This window comes from Coenobita brevimanus, chromosome 13 (assembly GCF_032717465.1).
Source record: "Coenobita brevimanus isolate Jiangsu-jjx chromosome 13, ASM3271746v2, whole genome shotgun sequence".
NCBI classification, from domain to species: domain Eukaryota; kingdom Metazoa; phylum Arthropoda; class Malacostraca; order Decapoda; family Coenobitidae; genus Coenobita; species Coenobita brevimanus.
Genome location: NC_136966.1, coordinates 56,025,630 through 56,043,514, shown reverse-complemented (window position 1 = coordinate 56,043,514; position 17,885 = coordinate 56,025,630). Strand labels below are relative to the sequence as shown.

The 17,885-nt window shown below is 41.7% G+C and overlaps 1 protein-coding gene across 1 annotated transcript; it reads right to left on the bottom strand.

The window, feature by feature from the left end:
* Positions 1–5,279: 5,279 nt before the first annotated feature.
* Positions 5,280–13,904, bottom strand: LOC145415928 (uncharacterized). Its single transcript, XM_080285038.1, has 12 exons — positions 13,725–13,904; positions 13,038–13,252; positions 11,672–11,950; positions 10,664–10,913; positions 9,856–10,362; positions 8,895–9,186; positions 8,610–8,765; positions 7,934–8,012; positions 7,348–7,483; positions 6,763–6,884; positions 5,790–5,992; positions 5,280–5,422 (listed from the first exon to the last, which is right to left on the bottom strand). The coding sequence occupies exons 1-12, from the start codon at positions 13,902–13,904 to the stop codon at positions 5,280–5,282; spliced, it is 2,562 nt and encodes an 853-aa protein (XP_080141164.1).
* Between the last annotated feature and the right edge of the window lie 3,981 nt (positions 13,905–17,885).

The window sequence follows — 17,885 nt, the reverse complement described above, 5'->3', positions numbered from 1 at the left end:
CCATTTGCAACTAGTGCAGGTCATTAAGGTGTGTACATTATGGCTGTGGTGTAGTTAGGAGCTAGACAAACAGACTGCGAGTACAATGGAAGGTTAAGGTTAAGAAGCTTATGGCATGCTTGAGGGAGCAGGGGGATGTGGGGTGAAATGAAGGATTGTAGTTGAGAACAGGTTAAGGAGTACTAAGAAAGGGGTGTAGGGGGATGGAATTAATGGTTTCAGTGGAATTAGAAGAATGTCAAGAGTGTACGCAGGAGGAATCAGGGTGATGAAAAGGTATATCACAAAGAACTTTCATTTTGGTCAAAGATGTTATACCTTTGTGTTGTAGGACCATTTGGTGTGAGCTCCAGAGGCCTTTACTATCCCAGCATTCCTACAGATGGAATTTGTGCACTTGCCTCTCTCACACATTTTGTTATTAGCCTGAGTACTATTTACAGACATTTTTTCAGATTAGGGAGGCTCATACAGTATGGTGCATTTCTACACAGGATTATTATATCAATAGTATGATCACATGACAACATTTTCCTGGAAGATCCAAAGTATGTTGTTTAAAATCTATGTGAAGTGTGCAGTGGAATGGACTGTAGGAGTGCAAATCAGTCAGGTTATAGTTGCATGGGAGTATTTTAGATGCAGCCACCCTGACTGAGAGATTTGGGTATAGCATCAGGTAACAGCTAGGTAGATGTAAGATTCAAAGTTTTCAAATGCATATACCAAGTGATAACAACCCAGTTATGCAGTTATAGTAATTATTGTAAATCTGACCCAACACAAAACCCTCTGTGAATACATTGATGATTGTAATGTGTTACTGGGTACTGATATACTTCACCTGTTATAAGGAAGCATAGTTAAGAGGTTGTTTACTGCAGACTGTTTAATTAAGCTTTGAATATTTAGTGTTGAGGTAATGACTGATCAACACCAAGAGGCTGGTAACTTTGGTGGTCCTGTGCTGTAATAAGTGTAGTTATGTGTGTACTTCCTGGAGCTGTTGTCTGTTGTAAGAAAGACTGCCAACAGAGTCACTGGTATCAATTGTGTGAGTCTTTACTGTTTTTGTACTGTATTATGACAGTGATTAAATGGTGCAATTGTAATCAAGGTAATTTACTGTGGTTCATGCAACTGTTTAGTTCATGAATTTTTGTGTACTCATTTTTCTTCTACTATTATATATTCATATTAATGTAGAGGGGAGACCTCTGGGCTAGGGTACAGAACAAGGAAATTGGACAGTGATACATGTAGAGCTGACATGAAGTGATAGAACCTACACATGCTAGCACGATCAGTGGTTGTATAACATAATTGTAAAACGTAAATGTAATCCTCTTTCCGTAGATAAAATGTTGACTGATACAGTTTGAAATTGGTGCCACAGGCACGACGAGTCACAATCACCAGCTACATATGCTGGTTATAGTTATTATGAGGATGTAATCTTCTTATTTCCTTCAGCACACCAATGTCCTTTGTTTGTAATGACTACCATCAGATGATTTTGTGCACCTTAGATTTCTGTACAGTGAAGGAGTAAAGAAAATGCAGCACATTGTCATGCCTTGAGAACAGAATATTGTTGGACTTGGTTAACTTTAGAATTGTCAGCAGATTCGGTATAACTTCGGAAAATGTTACGTCTATAGTACTCTGAGAAACTAGATTACATTGTATGTTTTTTTTTTCAGAGTTGTTGTTAATGGGGAAATATGAAAACATTATCTATCTTTTTCCGTGGCCGAGAAAAACTGAGTAAGCTTTGATGTTGACAGACGGTATAATGATATGCCTTGCACTATTTAACAAATTTCTTTGGATAGTTTGCCATTAGGAATTCTCATAAACTGATGATAAAATTTTGGAGATTTTAAATGTGGAAGTTGTGCATTTCTGTTGGTTAAGGATTTAATCATGTCTGCTGTATAATGCAAAAAATGTAAACCTTAATCTGCCACCTTGATTTGAGTTGACCATTGAGAAATTAGGTGACTTCAGGAAATAATTTTTTGTTTGTCTAGATTACTCACAGTCCCAAAATCATAGGATAATGAATCTCGAAAAAGGGTTTCATATCATATGCGTCAAAGTGGAATGTACTTTTAAAAATTGCCTAATCTGCACCCTTTGAAATGCTCCTATATATTCCTTGGAAAAGTGGGAAGCAAAAGAATTTGCATAGAAAAGGAAGTTGTGTTGATGATTTAAAGACCATAGAGCAAAGCACTGATTGTGGGAGGGTTGTTCTCCATGTGTTATACAGACTACAGTAGATGTGTGTGTAAGAAAATAGTTCATACATACCCACAGTGAGAAGATGAGATTACTGTCTTTTATGCATTATGCTTTTATCAGTACATAATCCTCATGGTTTGTAAGTAGAATTTCATGTCTTTTTGTTTTACTGCATCTTCCAAGCAAGCAGATTAAGTAGACTGTGTTTGACTTGCAGTTTTTCTTTCAGTTTTCTAGGACTGTTGGTGTTAGTAAGAACAAATAGAATAACTAGTGGGGTGCTGATTACGACTTTGAATCCCACTGTATATTGATTATATTAACATACTGGATGAGTAGTTCCTGTAATTGGATTGCAAATAGAATACCTCTGTGCATATTTTCTGTCCTTCCCTGTCCTCTTCCTTCTTTTTTTCCCTCATTTCTCATCATCCTCTGTACTGTACACATTTTCTTCTTCCTTCTCTTGTCTGCTTACATCTTTCCTGTTTTCTGTTTCCAGTAGTCATATACTAACTCTCCCCCCATCTTTGCATTCTTATTTCCATTTTTTCCTTGCTTCATCAGTCTGTCTGTCACAAAATGTATACTGTATTCTCCTCAGTTTCTCTCCTTCTTTCTGTAGCGTCTTTCCTTTCCATACTTCAGTAACTTCACACTCTTTATTCATCTTAACATCTCTCCCTGTTTCTCTCCTCTGTCCCTCCTTTTTTTTCCCGTTTGTGTACTTGTGTTTGTTACTACAGGTATCACTTCTTTCCACCTTCTTACTTTTTGACTGATTCTCAATATCTCATTTCCTTTTGGATCTTCCCATTCCATTCCTTCTCCTCTTCTCATCCTCCATCTTTTCCATATCACTGAATAGTCTCTTTGCTCAGCTTATGGTAAAGATTACTGTAACCAAGGTATTCTTAAGTATGGTGTAAGATTCCGATGAAAAATTCTAAGAAGTTCAAGTTGACAGCAGATGCATTATATCATGTATGAGTTAATAAATTAAGCTGTTGGGTTATGTGACATTAGATTATCACTCATGTGGGGTCAGTTAAAGAAATGAGGTTTAATGAGTCACTTACCAGATTTGGAAGGTATGGAATGTACAGTATCCTAACATAAGACAGGACAGAACTCTGATTATGTTGATGTCAAGAGTTGGGTGGAGAGGATGGGTTATTCTCCTGAACTTTTGAAAGGACTATTTAGTGTATGCTAGGTCTTGTTAAACTTATCAGCTTTGTGATGATGAATTAAAGGAGATGAAATATTTCAAGATGTTTGAATACCTTGTTTCATAGGAGTTATTTGCTTCAATATGAATGATCAGACTGAAGAATTAATTTTGATATAGCACTGCAGAAATATGCTAGTGTATTTTTTTTAAGCTGTTGGTTAAAGAGATATAAACTAAGAAAGAGTTGGCTACTGTAATATTCCACTGACTAAAATACAAACTTGTGAAACACTAGCCATTTATGATTTTTTTTTTTTTTTTTTTTTACAACTGATTCAATAATTAACTAATCTCCCTTCCATGACAGGTAGTATTAGCTTTATTTCCAACATGTAACCTCATCATGGGCCAACAGGCATCTTGTTTTCTGTACTTCCTATTTAAGTTTTGCTGTCTGGGTTATAACAGAAATATGCATGACTATATGAAATTTGTATAGTGATCATTAGTGGTGAAATTGGTATAGCATTCTATCTATCTATCTATCTATAGCCCGACGCCCTAATCCCGCAAAGGGTGGCCGCAGACAAAACGCCTCCAAGTCACTCTGTCACCCACCATTTGACTCCCCTCCCCCCAACTCACCCCCCCCTCCCTCATATACCTCTCAACTCCATCCCTCCACCTCATCCTCGGTCTACCCCTCCCTCTCCCTCCCTCCACCTCACCCACTCTTAGTCAGTCTTTCACTCTCCATCCTCTCCACATGTCCAAACCACCTCAGTGTATTTCTCCTAATCTTTTCAACCACATCCACATCTACCCCACAACGTTCCTTCACTTCTTCATTCGTCAACCTGTCCCTCCATGTCACTCCACATGCTCCTCTCAAGTAACTCATTTCCACTGCTCTCACTCTTGACTTGTTCCCCTCTTGCAAGGTCCACGCCTCGCTTCCATACGTCAGGGTAGGGATCACAATACCATCATGCAGAGACTTCTTAACTTCCATACTCACTTCCCTATTTCTCATCACTGCTTTCAGCATGCCTACAACCTTCCTTCCCTGCTGTACCCTTTCACGCACTTCATCCCCCAAAGTTCCATCCTTACTCATCACACTACCCAAGTACTTGAATGCACTCACATTCTCCATATCCTCACCATCCAACCTCACTGCACACTCTGTGACTTCATTCCTCTCAAACACCATAACTTTACTTTTGTTTACATTAACTTTCAGCTTCCTCCTCCTACACACTGTCCCAAATTCATTCACCAAACCTTGCAACTCCCATTCATCTTCACTCAACAATACTGTATCATCAGCAAACAGCAACACCGGAAGCTTCCAAATCTCACCCTCATTCTAAGAGTACTAAAGGTTTGCAGAAATAATTTTACACTTATGAATAATGACAGATTTTACTGAGAAATACATGTACTGTATACAGTATTACACCTTTATAAAAAGAGTCATCACTAGGACAGTATTATTCAAGTTGCCCAGAGACTGGTTCAACCTTTGCAAGTGAATTATTATACTGTACAGTACAGGTATATAAGGTAGTGAGTATGCAATAATGAATAAAACAATATAGGTATGAGGTAGTAATTATAGAGTACAGTTTAGCACACCTAGAACCTCAGTAGGACCTGACAAATACTTTGTACTGAATGTAACCACATAATACCTCTTTGTTTTAAGCCAACGATTCACACCATCTATGCAACAGCAGTCATTGCCCTTTATCATCTCATTATCAAAAAAATTCCTTTAAAAATTAATAATACTTGTGTCAGCTGACTTAATTTACAGCTGCACAGTCACCTTTAAATCACTTAATGTGATCAACACTCATCCGTACAAGTCCTGGCGGCCAAAGTTGTTGATAAAATTCCTTGATGGCTGTGTGTGTGGATGGTCCCTCTCTAGGGGAGGGTCTGGCAGAAGGTGTGTGCAGGCTGGGTGGAAAGTGGTGTCAGGCAAGCTGCAGTTCACTGTATGGTACAAGAAGTGGAATGGTCAGAGGAAGGTACGTATGATTACACGTTCACTGGTCTTTATTGTACGCCATTGCTAGAAACATTGTAAAGCACAAAGAAAATAAAAAAAAGTTGATTATGTATGGAAATTATGGAAGTAGCATACATAAAATATTTACATGTGACATTTCTGATTTGCACTCTACCTAAGCACCTACAGTTCTATATAAGCCATAAAAATGATAAATGATTAGTAGGAAAAATAAGACAACTAAATTACACACCACAAATATAAATGTACTATGATGTAACACCTTAGTTGCCCCATCAGGAGTATGGTTTGGTGCTAGGCATTTAAATAACTGAATCTGTGTAAACTTACCAGGCAGACAGGGTCCCTCACACACCCTCACATCAACAGGAGGAGGGGTTGGGCAGGCAGAGGCAGGAAGGAAGAGGGCAGCAGTGAGGGTGATGTTGGGGACAGGCAGCTCTTGCAGCAGTGGGCGGACACAGCCAACCAATCGTTGTTGCAGGCCCACACCACACCACTCGGAACACACACCCCAAGTCCCCTCCATCCACCTGATGCAAAGTAAAGAGAGTTATCAACATCATCATCATTTTCCAAACTCTTATTTCTACCAAACGACAGGGTAAGGAAGGATCCAGAAACAAAGAAAGAGAAAGCATAGAACAGGGTAGAAGGTTGTGTTTTGAAATATGGAATCAACAGAATCCATCACCTTATTACATGATGACATATCCTGTGAGGAAAGACTTTGGCAAAATATTATTCAGACATTTCTCTCCCAACGCTGCACTGTAGTGACCCCTTTTTCAATGATACACTACCCTCCCTCACATTTTCTGTTAACTCGCTCCTTGGTCTATCTCCAAATTCTGTACTGGAGTGACCCCTTTTTCAATGATACAGTACCCTTCCTCATATTCTCTGTCAGCTTACTCCTTCATGCTTCATGTCATTTTTGGTCTACCTATCCTTCCAGTGACCACTCTCACTGACTGTGCTTGTCACTCCTCATTTACTCTAAAGGCAGACAGGAAATGGGAGAGAACAGGTAAAGGTTACAGTTTTAGGTATCAAATAGATGAATGGAAAAGTAGACAAAAGATGACGAGACTGGAGATCCCATTTTATGGCAGGAATCAATAGGCATATTAATAAACTTGGGTAGACAGACAGACAAGCAGAGAAGCAAAAAATAACAGAAAGAAAAGTGAAAATGGAGAAGTGATACACTACAAGATAAAAGGCAGACATAAAAAAAAAATAAATAAAATATTTTAGAGTTCAAAGGAAATAGAGGAACATTGAAGTAGAATGACCATACCTTGGAGGGGGCTCACAAGAGAAGGTGTTGCAGGGGCGAGTGTATGGTGAGCGGTAGTTGGGTAAACCATCACATTTTTCCTCCGGAACTTTTTTCTCTGGGGATGTCACCTCCACACACACCTGTAAATGTTCATGTAGTTATTTCCAAATGCATTTCCACACATGTCATGCATAGTCAGATGCTTCTATCATTACACAGTCCTATTGTACAGAAACCCAGCTTTATACATACCAATATCTGTCACTTACCGGTAACTATTGCCCATAACCTGACATTCACTGGTGTACACAGCACCCAAACCATACTCATCTAACTGATACTTGCCATAAGTAACAATATATTTATATAAATGTATGTTCCACTTCCACACACAGGCACAGTCTACTTATATATTGTGATGTCACTGAGCAGAAAGCATACTGCTCCTTTACCCACTTCTCTTAACTCTATACTCACCCTAGTCATATTCTATCATCCTCTTCCAACCATTCCCACCAACTCAGTTCTTTTACCTGCTTTCAGTCCCACCAGCCTTCATTGTGTTTTGCCCTGATCCACATTTTCCCATCCTCTTATACCCACCTGAGTGACAAGCTGGGTGCCGCCCCCACATGAGCGAGTGCAGGGGGCGTAGGTGGAGACGCGGGTGTGGCTGGGGGCAGTGGCAGCTAGAGTGAGCGGCTCTGCAGGTCCTTCTCGCAGATTAACCACAGCCAGCCTTTCAACACAGTAACATACAAGATACAAAAAGTTGACTTAGATTTGTGCCTATTGACTGCATGAAGGTCAGTAAGACATACAGCTAATATGTGAAAAATCCAACATAGCTCACTGCAGGAGTACAGAATACAGAAGTTTAGAAATTCAGATATTTTAGAAGTAGAATCAACTATATCCAATAATTCTCACCAAAATGAATAAACTTGTCTAACATACCTTATATAAAATATCTCAGTATCTAGGTACTGTACCTGTCTGGAAGAAATTGAACCTGCAAATGAGTGTCCAAAATACTTTGAGAATACTCCTTAGTTAAAGTGCTCTGTTGCATAAACTATATAGTACCGATCTTACACTTCATTTATGGATATTGCATTTTCTGTACATTGATGGCCCTAAGATATTGATATTTGCAATGTCTTTTTAATCAAACAGTGAACAGCCTTACCTGTCAAACATAGACTGCATTTTAAGATGGTTCTCCTGGGAAGAGTAGGTAAAGGCAGGTGTGGAAATTGTGGGTCTATCTGCAAGTGTGAATATATTAACAGCTGCTGAAGTATTGGCAGGTGTGGATGAAAGCTGGTTTCCCTGTCTTTCCTTCTCACCCTCTTTCATCCCATCCTTGTCTTTCTCTTTCACTCCTTCCTTTTCCCCGTCTTTCATCCTTTCCATATCTTCCATTGTCAGTGTTTCCTTCTCTCCCTCTTTCACACCTTCCTTCTCCTCTCTGGCCATCCAGCGTAGGAGAGGGTAGATGAGGTTGTGGAGAGAATTTTGGAGGTTAGGTCCAGAAATGCTTATGGCTCGGACAGAAAGGGGAACATCAGTAGTTTCTTCTGTCAGTCTCATTTTTTGTCCCTCTACACTTTCCCCATTCTTCTCTTTCTCTTTTTTGTCTTCGTTTCTTGGTTTCTCTTCTTCATCCTTCTTGTTCTTCATTATAGTATCTAAAGCGTTACTGTTATTACTGGAATTTTGGTCTTCTATGTAGGAAAGAATTTGATGAATATCTTTTGTTATAAAGCTGTCTGATGAATTGAGCCTTTTCTCACCCAGCTGCACATTTTCATCCATTTTCATTTTTTCTTCAGTATTAAAACTACTCAGGGCCTGTTTTTTACCTTTCCTAGGTTCATCTATGTCACTTAGTCCTTCAGGATGGTTCTGTGAACTGTCATCGCTACCATTATTTTCCTTTAGCTCATAGGTGTGGCTTGTGTTTGCTGATGAATTAATATTGTATTCATCACTCCTTGCAGCATGTTCCACTGTCTCACCTGCAGAGGAATCATGAAAGTCTGCTTGAGAGGGCACCACTGAGGATGTGTTGGAGAGAGAGGAGGGAGGAGATGTTTGAGAGATGTTTGGAGAGACTTTGAAATTATCACGAAGAGTTTTTACCACACCTGAAGACCTAACTGAGGAGGATGTAACTGGCATGGTGGAATTATTAAATGTCATGTCTGCACCCTCAGTTTCCATCTTCTTTATCACAGCAGATGTATTTCCAGAATCTCTTTCAGGAAGGTATGGTTGGGGTCGTATGGCTGTAGTTGGGGGCTCTGTGGTTATTGGAGTTTGTGGAGAGGGAGGGAGGGCAGGTGAGACTGGGTTGATTACAGCGGATGGACACTCAATATAGCGGTGAAGGAATGGGGGCAGGATTTGGCAGCGGAGAGGCACAGGGATGCTGCTCACCTGTAAGAGGAAAAAAGATGACAGACAATAAATGACTACTTTAACAACTTTTTTCTTTCAATATTGTAGCATATAGGCAGTGACTGTTGATAAATACATTATTAAACAATAGTGTCTGTATATTCCCTAGCTTATGTAAAAGGTGATTAAAATGAGTGGCAGTGGGGGATGGAAGTCTACCTCTCATCAGTAGTACTTCAGTTATGAGGGAACTTCACTGCTCATCATTAATACAGTATTGCAAACAGAGCTGTATCTCATATTACACAGGAGAGGGAGGGGTTCAACCTGGGGCTTATTTTTCTGATTCATGTTCCCTTGGAAATCAATGAGAAATCAATGAATTTTAGTCAAGATATCCTTTTACCATATGAACAGACTGACTAACATAAGCCCAGAGCTGGATTCACACACACTCAAAAAAATAAGTAAATAAATAAATAAATAAAAAGGGGGGGGAGGTTATGATGATGGTGATGGAGAGCAAACAAGAACTCTGTTACAAGGGAGAATACCTAATGAGGAATAGAGAAGTTTTGTACACATTTAGATACTATAAAGAAATAGGATTGTTCTAGTGTTTTGTTTTAAAACTTGTTCAAAAAATAACTATTAGTATTCCCACTCCTCCCTGACTATCAAGTTACCCACACCTTTCCTTAGCCTCACCTCATCAGGGACTGTGGCTGGGGGGAATCTGTGTTTCTCTTCTGGCCTTAAATATGGTGGCAGAGTGGGTCGGCCAGCTGGTGGCCTGGCAGATGGCCGGTGGGGTGGGCGAGTTGGCTGGCCAGTGGGAGGCAAAAATGGTGGTCTGTTGGGTGGCTGGTAAGGTGGTCTGGAGGGTGGCTGGAAAGGTGGTCTGGAGGGTGGCTGGAAAGGTGGTCTGGAGGGTGGCTGGAAAGGTGGTCTGGAGGGTGGCCGGAAAGGTGGTCTGGAGGGTGGCTGGTAAGGTGGTCTGGAGGGTGGCTGATTAGGTCGGAAGGGTGGTATGGTTGGTCGACTGGTAGGTGGCTGGTTAGGTGGTGCAGCTGTGGATGGGGGTGATACAGTTTCCTCTCGCTCGCACCGACCTGCCCAACACACCTGTGATCGTCCACAGGGGGTGCCAGGTAGGGCAGGATGGGCCCCTCGGCTAATCATACCGTTTGTACACCACAGATATCCACACACATCCTGGAATGTACATGTGGAGTTCAGGAAAATTATATTGTAGATGGAGATGATGATATATTTACTGTAAATTGTTAAGTTTTGATACTGTATTTCCCCAAAAGAGGAAAGAAGGGCAACTAGGAGCTTGAATACAGTGCGAAGGAAGAGACCTGCTGTAACTTTATGTATGGCTGGATGGGAAACTGATTGAGAAGGGAGGCTATTATAGGCAATATTATAGGCAGTTATAATGCAGAATATGGTATTTTATTGTTGGAAAACTCATATTGGGGTGAAACAGTTAAATGAATGCTCTACTAACTGTGGTTGTAGCAACAGCTCTGTATTCTGTCCCGAAGGCAAAATGACACTGCTCGTCAGCAGAGAACCTCTTTCCTGGGAGGCCACCAGCAGTGTGATCCAGCTCTGGGGGCACAACACGTTGCGGTCCTTGCATTGCACTCTCTTGCATCTCATCTTGACCTGCTATTTCCTCTCTTTGCTCGTTGTCTTGATTCATCCCCTCATCCTTTTGTTTTGTTGCTCCGATGGTATCTAGGCAGGTGTGGTTTCTGTGGATGTAACACATTTTAACCCTTTCTATGCACTGTTGCTAAAGAAATGATAATGATTAAAAAAACGCTTCATAATAATACGTAAAGATAAAAAAGGTACAGTGCAGACTATACACTACACTGCCATATATGGGAACAGATACAGAACAATCCCTTTATTTGTGTGGCAAAATTCCAAAATTAAAATATTCTAAGCTTTACGCCTCCTGATTTACATCTTATTGCTTCAGTATCTTTGTTATTTCATTGTAATATCACAGAACTAAATAATACTCATAGTTACATAAAACGCAGATGACTGCTGTGTTCAGAATGTGTACATCATTATAATTTGGTACAAACTAGTAGTTGCAAATTTGAATATCTGTTTTAACTATCACACTTAAATGGTATTCTCCCCCAGAGAGAAGTGCAGAAACTGTTGTCTGCAGGATGTGGTTCGATGGCTAAGTATAATAAGTGGTTGACATGTGAGACTCTTTATAGGAATGAATCACCGTGATAAAGTGGAGAAAATGAGAAGGGGAAGAGGAGGTGGATGGATTTTGTGAATGAAGATCTGAGAGAGAAGGGGCTGACAGCGGAGAGGGTGTAGGACTGAGCTATATGGCAAAGATTGGCCAAATACTGTACATTGATCCAATACAGAAATGAGTAAATTATGGAAGGTAAAGAACGATGGCTGTGATAATAAAGGTTAATGAGTGCTAGCATAAATGGGAATGTCAACCTGAGTGGGTACAGCCGATACATACCTTACAATGGCTGCTAGATTTTTCTGGGAGCAAGTTGACCAGTTGTAAGAGCCAGGGGTGAGTGCCAAACCCATGAGGTGACCTTCGGCGGGGCAGTCAGGTGTGGAAATGTCGTCACCATCATGAGGCAGACCGAGGGAGTGAGCCAGTTCGTGGGCAATGATGTACGCTGCCCTGAAGGAGTGACCCTCTACCACTGAGCATCCTGCCTGAGGGTGACACAGTCCACCCACGTAGGTCGCTCCCAGTGCACTTGGGGAGGAGTCAAACACGTCCTCCCTGTGGCAGAGTTGGAAGGGTTAATGAGGGAGACGTGGTGATGCCTATTTTGTAGTAAGTGATATCGTATAATAGCAGCAGCAGCAGCAGTAGTAGTAGTAGTAGTAGTAGTAGTAATAATAATAATAATAATAATAATAATACAGTAACAACTTCCCCTAGGCATATACAGTATACGTGTTATATAGTCTGGTATTTGTGTGGGTTACATTCTCACATACATGCATTTAGAGCAGAGCGATTCATCAGTGCTCTCTCAAGCAGTCATATACAACAAAGCACACTGTACATACCCTCACCGTCATCCAGACACACCTTCCCACCCATACCCTTAACCACACACACACACACACACTACAGTACATGCATCCACACTTGTCTATGCCCACCCACTATCCACCTTGTGCCCATCCTTCAACATTTATACACATTTTCTCCCACCCATACCATTTCCTTTTCCACCCACATAAACCTACGACTCTGCTCCAACCTACATATACACCCACTCACCTACATATATATATTTTGTTTAGTAATATGCTCACTTCCTCCCACCAACAGACCCATCCTATTTTCTGAACTCTCTCTCTCTTTTTCTACCACCTACCTACCTACCTGAACACCCACTACCCCTGAACTTTCACCCACCCACATATCTACATGCCCACCCTGTTCACACCCACTGCCCACCAACCAACACCCACCCACATGCCAGCTCAGTCCAATCCACACACCCACTCTTCTATACACCCACTGCCTACTCATTTTTACCCACTATCCGCCCATTTATACCCACACACACCAAACTCCTGACTTTTTACAAGCGCTGTTCACTCATTTACACCCACTACCCACCAATTAACATCCACTCACACCCACTACCCACCCATTTACACTCATATCCACTGTTCACAATTTACACCATCTACATCCACCACCCACCAATTTACACCCCTCTGCACCCACTACCTGCCAATTTACACCCATCTGCACCCACTACCTACCAATTTACACCCACCCACACCCATTACCCTCCAATTTACCCTCACCTACAACCTTCATCCTCCAGAATACACCCGGTACTCACCCGGTGATGAGCATAGCATGGTGCCAGTGAGCGGGATCCTCAAACGGTGGACGTCGAGCACTGACCCACTGGCAGAACCCACTGAGAGTGCCACTGGCCATGGCCCTGCCACTGAAAGGCACCACCTTCTCCTCAGCCCACACCCCCACCTGCACCAACTGCACCTCCAGCTGTAACCCAGACCCACGTAGAGCCTGCTGTAGTACGTTCTCTGCCTGCAGGCGGGCAGGAAGATAAGTTGGCTTGGGTCGTCTGATTCGTTTAGATTAGGCTATGTAATGCTGAATAAGATTTGGTACTGTATTGTTAAATCATCATTTTAAATGCAGAGAAGAAAGAACCAAAGGTCTAATGCCGGCAATTTTTTTCCATGAAAAACAAAATAAACCAATGTTACGATCCACTGAGGTTAACAGACCGGAGAGAGAGAGAGACATAGACAGAAGGAAATACAGACTGAGGATGACAATTCCAGAGTTGACCTACTGCATTCATGCCTGTCTGTAGGGAGACGGGAAGCTAAATATGCTGCATTGCATTAGATTTGATTCAGTTACATTAGGTCATGTTAGATAAGATTTGATACTGACATATTAGACTTTCATCTCAGTTAATTCATTCAGAGTCCTAGATGCATAAAAGGACTACTCACTGACCACAGCAGTTAATGAGATACTGGTAACTTACAGCAGAGATGATGGTGGTGATGAATTTGTGTGTGGCCGCGGGTGGGTTGTCGGGATGGAAGGTGGCCAGCAGGTGGTGCAGGGTGGGGTCTGCAAACACAGCCAGGCGGAGGGACTTCACCACGTCCTTATCATCCATTTTCCCGCTCATATCCCCGCCATCGCCAGCTTCTCTCCCCATCCTCACTCTCATTCCACTCATCCCTGTAAACATGAATCAAGGCTTCGTGAGGGAAAGAAAGGACCAGTAAAGTTATTCTCTTCGTAACTGGTAAGGAAATTTTATTTTATTCATTATTGTTCGCATATTTTGTTACTCCAATAGGGCAGCAATAATTTAGTTGCCTTGCTCTGACCTAGTCTCAATTTTGTACTATCCCTTCTCAAGTGTAGTAGTCCCAGAACTTCCTGTTTATAAATCCTAGTACTGTATTAAGGTCTATTTTCTTCACATTCTTTATTACATTGTTGCTAGATTCTTTTTAGACGGCTTTTACGAGAGAGAGAGAGAGAGAGAGAGAGAGAGAGAGAGAGAGAGAGAGAGAGAGAGAGAGAGAGAGAGATTACCTTGTCTGCTGTACTCTGCTGTGAAGTTGCCTCTCTCCTGTAAACAGAAAGGTGCGGCTTAGTATTCATATATTATAGACTGCTGGAGAGGGACGCCTTCATGTGGTGGCACCGAAAGGACTAGGCGGCTCCACTGCCCGGTTATACAAACGTCCCCAAACTCCCTCCCTATACCCCCAAACGAGAATGGTGGACTGCAGGGAAAGATGGGGAATTTTAGTCTGTAGTCCACCGGGTGCTAGTCACGAAGAAGTGCTACGCCACCATGTTATAGCGTTCATTTCTTGTTATGTCTTATTTCCAGACGATTTTTTTTTTTTCAATGTGGGAGACTTCGAACTAGAGGGGTTGTGTGTACAGCCTTCACTAACCCCTTTGGTACTAGAGAGATTCCTACGCTGAATAAATCGTCTGGTAGTAGTAGTAGTAGTGGTAGTAACTGTAGTACTGTATGTGTATATGTGTGTACTGTACAGAATGTGTGTGTGTGTGTGTGTGTGTGTGTGTGTGTGTGTGTGTGTTCTTATATGTGTATGTGTATGTTTTTTTTAAATCCCGTCACCCCTAGGACGTATCTTACATTCTATTCTCACTCTTTATACAACTTTAATGAGTTTAGGATAGGGACTTCGAAGTGGGCTATCTTATTATAAACCCCCATACAGGAAGTTCACTTATTTCCCTCTAGTTATTCAAAGGTAAGCTAGAGAGGGACGCCTTCATGTGGTGGCACTGATATGACTGGGCGGCTCCACTGCCTGGCTAAACAAACGTCCCTCAACTACTTCCCTATCTCCGAAAAAGGTGGAGGACTGCAGGAAAAGGGGAAACTTAAGCCAGCAGTCCACCGGGTTCACGTTCAGATAGTGCATACCTCCTCCATCGTCAATAAAGTAATATAATTCACTAACGTCCTTTGTCACTGAAAGGGTTAGAATATGTAAAATTTTAGAGACAAAAGAAATATAGTGTGCTTGCTTTAACTTGGCAAAAATCCCTCAATCCTTTCAGTCGGTAGTAGGACTGAAGGATAGATCTGATTAGTAACCAAGGAGACTCGTAATTTCATACCCTCGTACCAAGGACATCGAGATTCACGCAACCATCACTTATAATATTCAAGGTAAGGGAGTGACTCAGTTCCGTCAGATGAAGACAAATGACTGCAAAAAGAGACGATGCTATACTTACCAGCGCAACAGAAGTCAGAGCCAGGAGCAGACATAGCAGTGAGACGGGTAAAGCCAGGGAATATTTCAATCTGGCCATTTTTTGCCAGACTCGGACCAGGACAGGAACACCCACCCTCTCCTTCAATTCTAACTCGACTGCGGGGGCGTGGCAGGACGGGACGTATTTATAATAGGGGCTGGGATGGGCAATTTCGGCCAGATTGCACATTTTCAAACACCCTACATGCAAAAATAAGCTTCGAATATGTGAAGTAATGTTACCCCGATGGATATTATGGACAGGAAAATCCTAATGAGAGTTATCTGAATATCTATATTAGAAAATTTTAGTGACGTGACGGTAAGAAAAAATGGCGGGAAAAGATGACGCCCCGTGAGATTGTTGTCAGTGGCAGGAATTAATTACCTTTTGGGCCTCAGGTGTGGCAGGTGGCTTATCTGAGCTGGGGAGAAGGAGATGAAGGGGATTCGGAGGGAGAGAGGTAAGAGATAATTCTAAATGTTGGAGGAGGATATCGATAGTCATTTTTATTGGTCTGTGAGGAGACATTCGTAGCCTGAAATGTATGTGTTGTTGTTGCAGCCCATGTTACACGCCTGACATGGACGGGGAGCTGTGTTTTCCGAGTCCTGAAGGGTAAATAATTCGAGAGTCTGTATATTTAATCGGGGAAACCAAAATAGGGTGCAAACACGTGAGAACACATGAAATTATATACTACTGCACCTACTTGATTGCTCGCCTCTGGTTAGGATTGAACCCACATAGGATAACTGGTCAACGTATACGCTACCGATCCAACTGCAGTGATACCTTAATAATAATAATAATAATATCTTTTCTGCTGTGATTTTCTTCAGCTGAGGGGAGACGTATGGTTGTGAGGGATTTAGAAACAGTCCTCATTAACCCCTTCAATACGATGACGATTTTTTATACCATCTCAGCCTGATGACGTCTTTTTTTTTTCTATCTTTTTTTGCTATAATTTGACGATTTTGTTCATACTGGGATAAATTTCAGACTAGAGGAGTTAAATGCAGTCTCAAAAATATCTTTTCAGTTCGAGGGGCCAGTCCTTAGCTGAATAAAATCGTCTGGTAGCGGATAAAGAAAAAACAAATTGTGGCGCCAAACGGATCCAGAGGGTTTTCATTCTTGCCATTGACAGAACAGATTTTCGTCAGCTTGGGAGACCTCACTGCTATTCCTTCCTATCTCCAGACGATTTTATTCATCTGGGGGACCTTATTGCTATCTCTCTGCTATCTCCAGACGCTTTTATTCAGCTGGGAGACCTCATTACTATCTCCCTGCTATCTCCAGACGATTTATTCAGCTTGGAAGAAAATATTCGAACAGGGGGTTGGATACAGCCTTCATTAATCCCCCCACTGCGGTTATTCTCTCTCTCTCTGTCTGTCTGTCTGTCTGTCTGTCTGTCTCTCTCTCTCTCTCTCTCTCTCTCTCAGACTCACACACGCACACAAACACGAATGCATTTTTCGATTATTTACGTGGGAGAAATAACACAGGTGGGAGTTAGATGGGAAATGTGAGGTGTTAGGTGTTAGGTGGGTGTTAGGTGGAGGTAGGTAGTGTTAGGTGGAGGTGGGTGGTGTTAGATGGGGGGTAGGTAGTGTTAAGTGAGAAGTAGGTGGTAGGTGGGAGGTGGATGGAGGTAGGTGGGAGGTAGGTGGGAGGTGGGAGGTAGGGGACAGGTGGGAGAAGACGCCTCGTTAAGAACAGGTGTTGGGCAGGTGGTTAATGAGTAGGTGTGTGTGGGTAGGGGCAAGGAAACTCTCATATACCTCTCCTTCCCACACCCACGCCTCTCTCTCCAACACACATTTTTGTCTACCTACCTATCTGTCTATCTATCTACCTACCTACCTAACTATCTACCTACCTGTCTATCCGTCTATCTAACTATCTACCTATCTATCTATCTATCCCAAGCATCAGTGTTCTATGCCTCTTGAGAAGTGAATGGCCATACTCAGCCTAATTTTTTTTACCTCCCTCTCTCTCTCTCTCTCTCTCTCTCTTTCTCTCTCTCTCACACACACACACACACACACACACACACACACACACACACACACACACACACACAATCCCCTAACCCCTCTCAGCTCAGTCGATGGCCAGGTGTAGTCACAATATAACATTTGACTAGTAACCAAGGAGACGCATTTACTACATTTACTGAAGCTCAACCTTCTCCATGCCATCACAGCTTAATATTTAGCTTTTATGAGTGACCCAGTTCCCTCGGATGATAGCAAAATGACCATAGTTAACCTTAAAACAGATATTTATTTCTTACATAAAATAGGAAGGATAGAAAATAAAAAAAATGATTTGGGAATAACTTTATATATATTTTTGCTCCATAAAA